The 3,585-nt window shown below is 41.0% G+C and overlaps 1 protein-coding gene across 1 annotated transcript in view; it reads right to left on the bottom strand.

Moving 5' to 3' along the window:
• Positions 1–3,585, bottom strand: part of emsy (EMSY transcriptional repressor, BRCA2 interacting) — a 36,127-nt gene that overhangs the window by 8,815 nt on the left and 23,727 nt on the right. The window contains exons 13-16 of the mRNA XM_016250786.1: positions 2,974–3,157; positions 2,493–2,657; positions 1,596–1,748; positions 315–421 (exon numbers count right to left, since the gene is read on the bottom strand). Of these exons, the coding sequence (XP_016106272.1) occupies positions 315–421; positions 1,596–1,748; positions 2,493–2,657; positions 2,974–3,157 (609 nt within the window). The remainder of the gene's footprint in view (positions 1–314; positions 422–1,595; positions 1,749–2,492; positions 2,658–2,973; positions 3,158–3,585) is intronic.

Here is a 3,585-nt window from a genome sequence, read left to right as displayed (position 1 = left end):
ATATATATATATATATATATATATATATATATATGTGTGTGTGTGTAATTTCATTATTGCTATACAACAATAATAATTATTATTTTATATAATAATAATGATCTAAATGTATTAAAAACTAACTTTGTCCTCATTTGTAAGTCGCTTTGGATAAAAGCATCTGCTAAATGACTAAATGTAAATGTATAAAGCATAATCACGTACAATGCAGCTGTAATTGCAGTGTAAATGCATTTCTGCCCTGTCAGATGCAGCTTCTGCGTCATAAATCAATCAGTGACAGACATATGTGGTCACATGACTGCAGTTCTGACCTGTTGTGTGGTGTGTCCAGACACAGCGGATGCGGATGCAGATGCTGACGGACTCGGGCTGCTGGATGCAGAGACATCTCCTCCGACCACAGCCGTACACACTTTACCTGAAACAGCAGAGCAACAGCACAGTGAACCTGCAGTCTTCAAAATCTAATTAAAGGGACAGTTCCCCCAAAAATTATCATTCTGTCATCATTTACTCTCCCTTTCACTTGTTCCAAACCTAAGGCTTTTTCTGCTACTGAACACAGAAGATATTTTGAAGAATGTTGGCAACCAAACAGGTGACGGCACCCATTGACTTTCATAGTGCTTTTTTCCCCCCTCCATACTGTGTAACCAACAGCTGTTTGGCTAAAGCTGTTTTGGTTACAACTTTATGTTTACAGACGTGACGTAACGACGTGGCGGCATGCTCGAATTTCCGCCTGAAATCCTACCAGTACCACTCGAATCAGGAAACATTATTATAAGCTGACCGTTGCTAAAGTAAGGAGATAGTTTTCAACACTGGCTGGTTATGTACTTGCTCAAATATTGGATAATCTTTAACCAAAACAAGTTACGGACTGCAGCTTTGAACACATGTTTGGAACAACTTGAGGGTGAGTGAATGATGACAGAAGTTTCATTTTTGGGTGAACTGTCCCTTTAAGACTCTTTAGGACCTGCACAAATAAAATTACTACTGTATGACCAAACCCATCCATCTCAAAATAAATCAAAATATCTCAGATTGTTTACTGTGACATGCACAACATGGCATCTGCAAGTTTAAAATAATCTTTTTTTTTCTTTCAATATATATATATATATATATATATATATACACATGTATGCACTGAAAATTATTTATGCGCTAATGTGTCAATACATCTGAATTAGTGGTTGATCGATACTGGATTTTGATAATAAGATGATTGTGTGTTTAAAGAAAGGCACTTTTTGTTCTGATACTATGTAAAATACTTATATTGAACATAAATAATGTTTGTAGTCTTTCCTTAGTTAAATAAAATTCCAGATATAGATTATTTTGTCACCAAAATAGCAATGATATCCAAAAAAAAGTATGTATAATGCAAGCCTGAAATGTACCTGATTTTGAAATGACTGTGCCGCTTATTCAAACATGTGAGAGTTAAAATATTCAATTCAATTAATCTAGAACATATTATAATATAAACACCATAAAGCACATACTGTCATGATGCATCAACAGTGAATCAACACATTAGGACGCATCACGATTCCTGTTTTATCTGGTGTTGATGTTACCGATGGGGATGTATTCTGTGACGGGGTCCGTGTCTCCGGCGCTCTGACCCGACGGCTCCGGGGACTGTCTCCTCTCCGTCACCGGGATCGGCACTGACATCTGACTCAGGTCGATGGTGTGCTGGCGAGGTTTGGCGTCGCTCTTCTCCTTCACTGAAACAACACACACACACACACACACACACACACACACACGTGTTTAGACTAAGGGGTGTTTAGAGTGCTTTTTCTAGGCTTGATTGTGTTTATGGGGTGCAGTCTAATGTGTGTTACGCCTTTATTCTGTCCCTTCTCTTATGAAGCCCCTCCCACAGAAATACACAATGGGCTCTGATTGGTCAGCTGGCTCAGTGTGTTGTGATTGGCTAAACCGCCTCTAGTGTGCGTCTAAACGTCACGCCCCTCAGCTCAGAATGTGTTGTATTGTAAACAATGGCGTTGTCAATATCGCTTATCAGTTTGATCCCGATTGAGACGCAGAGAATATCAGTGAAGAGGATCGCGCATGTGTTTCTTTGTTTGTTGTTGTCTCATACTTTAGATACACTGTTATTTGTAAATGCTACTGCTTCTGTTTAATTTTGACGTCATGGCAACAACTCTTCCTCTTCTCTAAAGCAGCGCAGCATGGCCCCGCCCCCTTTGTTGCATGTTCCCGGGGGCGGGGTTTATGTAAATTTCTGGGTTTGTGATGTCAGTAGCTCGTTGTAGTCCCTACCAGACGTTTTTGTAGGCATTAAACTTCCATCATTTTAAAAGACAATATCTCCGTTTGCATTGAACTTTCAGCGTCTTAACTTTGCAGATATTATGCTCAAACAGCAACATTACACACTAACTAACGTTAAAAAAGTGAAATCACAATCAACGCAGCAGGAGCGCTCCAGAGATACGCACCGCTGGTCTGCTGCAGCTCCAGCAGGGCTTTGATGGTGGATGTGGCCGACTGAGACTCTCCCGTCATGTCCTGGTAAATGATGGTGGGACTCGCCTCCACAGACACCTCCTGCTCCGTCCACTCCTGCCCCCTGGAGGTGATGAGGTGCACCACCGGCTGAGCGTCTGAACACAGAGACAACACACTCAAACACAGCCGAGTGAGATGCTGATTGGACACAGAGCGCATTTAAGCCACGCCCACTATCCAAGCCTCTCCATTGGCTGTCTATTGCGGGAAGCTGCCTCCTTGTCATTTCTGAGTTGTAACAAAAAAACAGACCAATGCCTAAAAGCTGCGGTGTAGTGGATGTAAGGATATTATCAATAGCGTGATATCTCGTTAGCAAATCTGAATTGATATTATCATGGTCACACGATGATATGAAACGATAGGTCTTCCGGGCAAAAACTGTAGTTTTAAATGCATTAGCGTGCTGACCGTGAGTGCTGTCGGAGGTCACAGAGCTGCTCTCTGTATACGAGGGCGAGTCGTCCTTGAGCGCCCCCTCCTGGCCGGATCCGGCGCTGCGTGAGACCTGCTGCAGCGTCTCGCTCACCAGCTGACGGGTCTGTTCGCTCACCAGCGCCGTCTGAAACGCCATGGGCTTGGGCTTGATCAGGACCTGCGCACAACACCATCACTACTGATCAGTAACAGTGCAGCGGCTGACCAATCACAATCAACGACTACTGAGAGCCCAATGACAAACATCTGTGACCTGTGCGCTGCAAAACATGACTTTCTTACTCTGTATTTCTGCCTTGTTTTCTAGTATAAATATATAAACATTCTTGAATCAAGATGCATTTACTGTACAAGTACAATTATTTAATATATTAAGTTTAAAAAAGTTTTTTTTTCCTTAAAACAAGCTGCCCATTGGCAGATATTTTGCTTGTTTAAAGCAAAACCTAACAAAATTTTGATATTTCTTTTACACAAAACAAGACATATCTTAAGTCACTTTACTTGTACAATAAATTCATCTTGATTCAATAATTTTTGATATTTATACTAGAAAACAAGACAAAAATACTAAGAGAATAATTT

This window comes from Sinocyclocheilus grahami, unplaced genomic scaffold (genome assembly GCF_001515645.1).
Source record: "Sinocyclocheilus grahami isolate Dianchi unplaced genomic scaffold, SAMN03320097.WGS_v1.1 scaffold1007.1, whole genome shotgun sequence".
NCBI classification, from domain to species: domain Eukaryota; kingdom Metazoa; phylum Chordata; class Actinopteri; order Cypriniformes; family Cyprinidae; genus Sinocyclocheilus; species Sinocyclocheilus grahami.
This window is presented reverse-complemented; position numbering and strand designations above follow the sequence as displayed.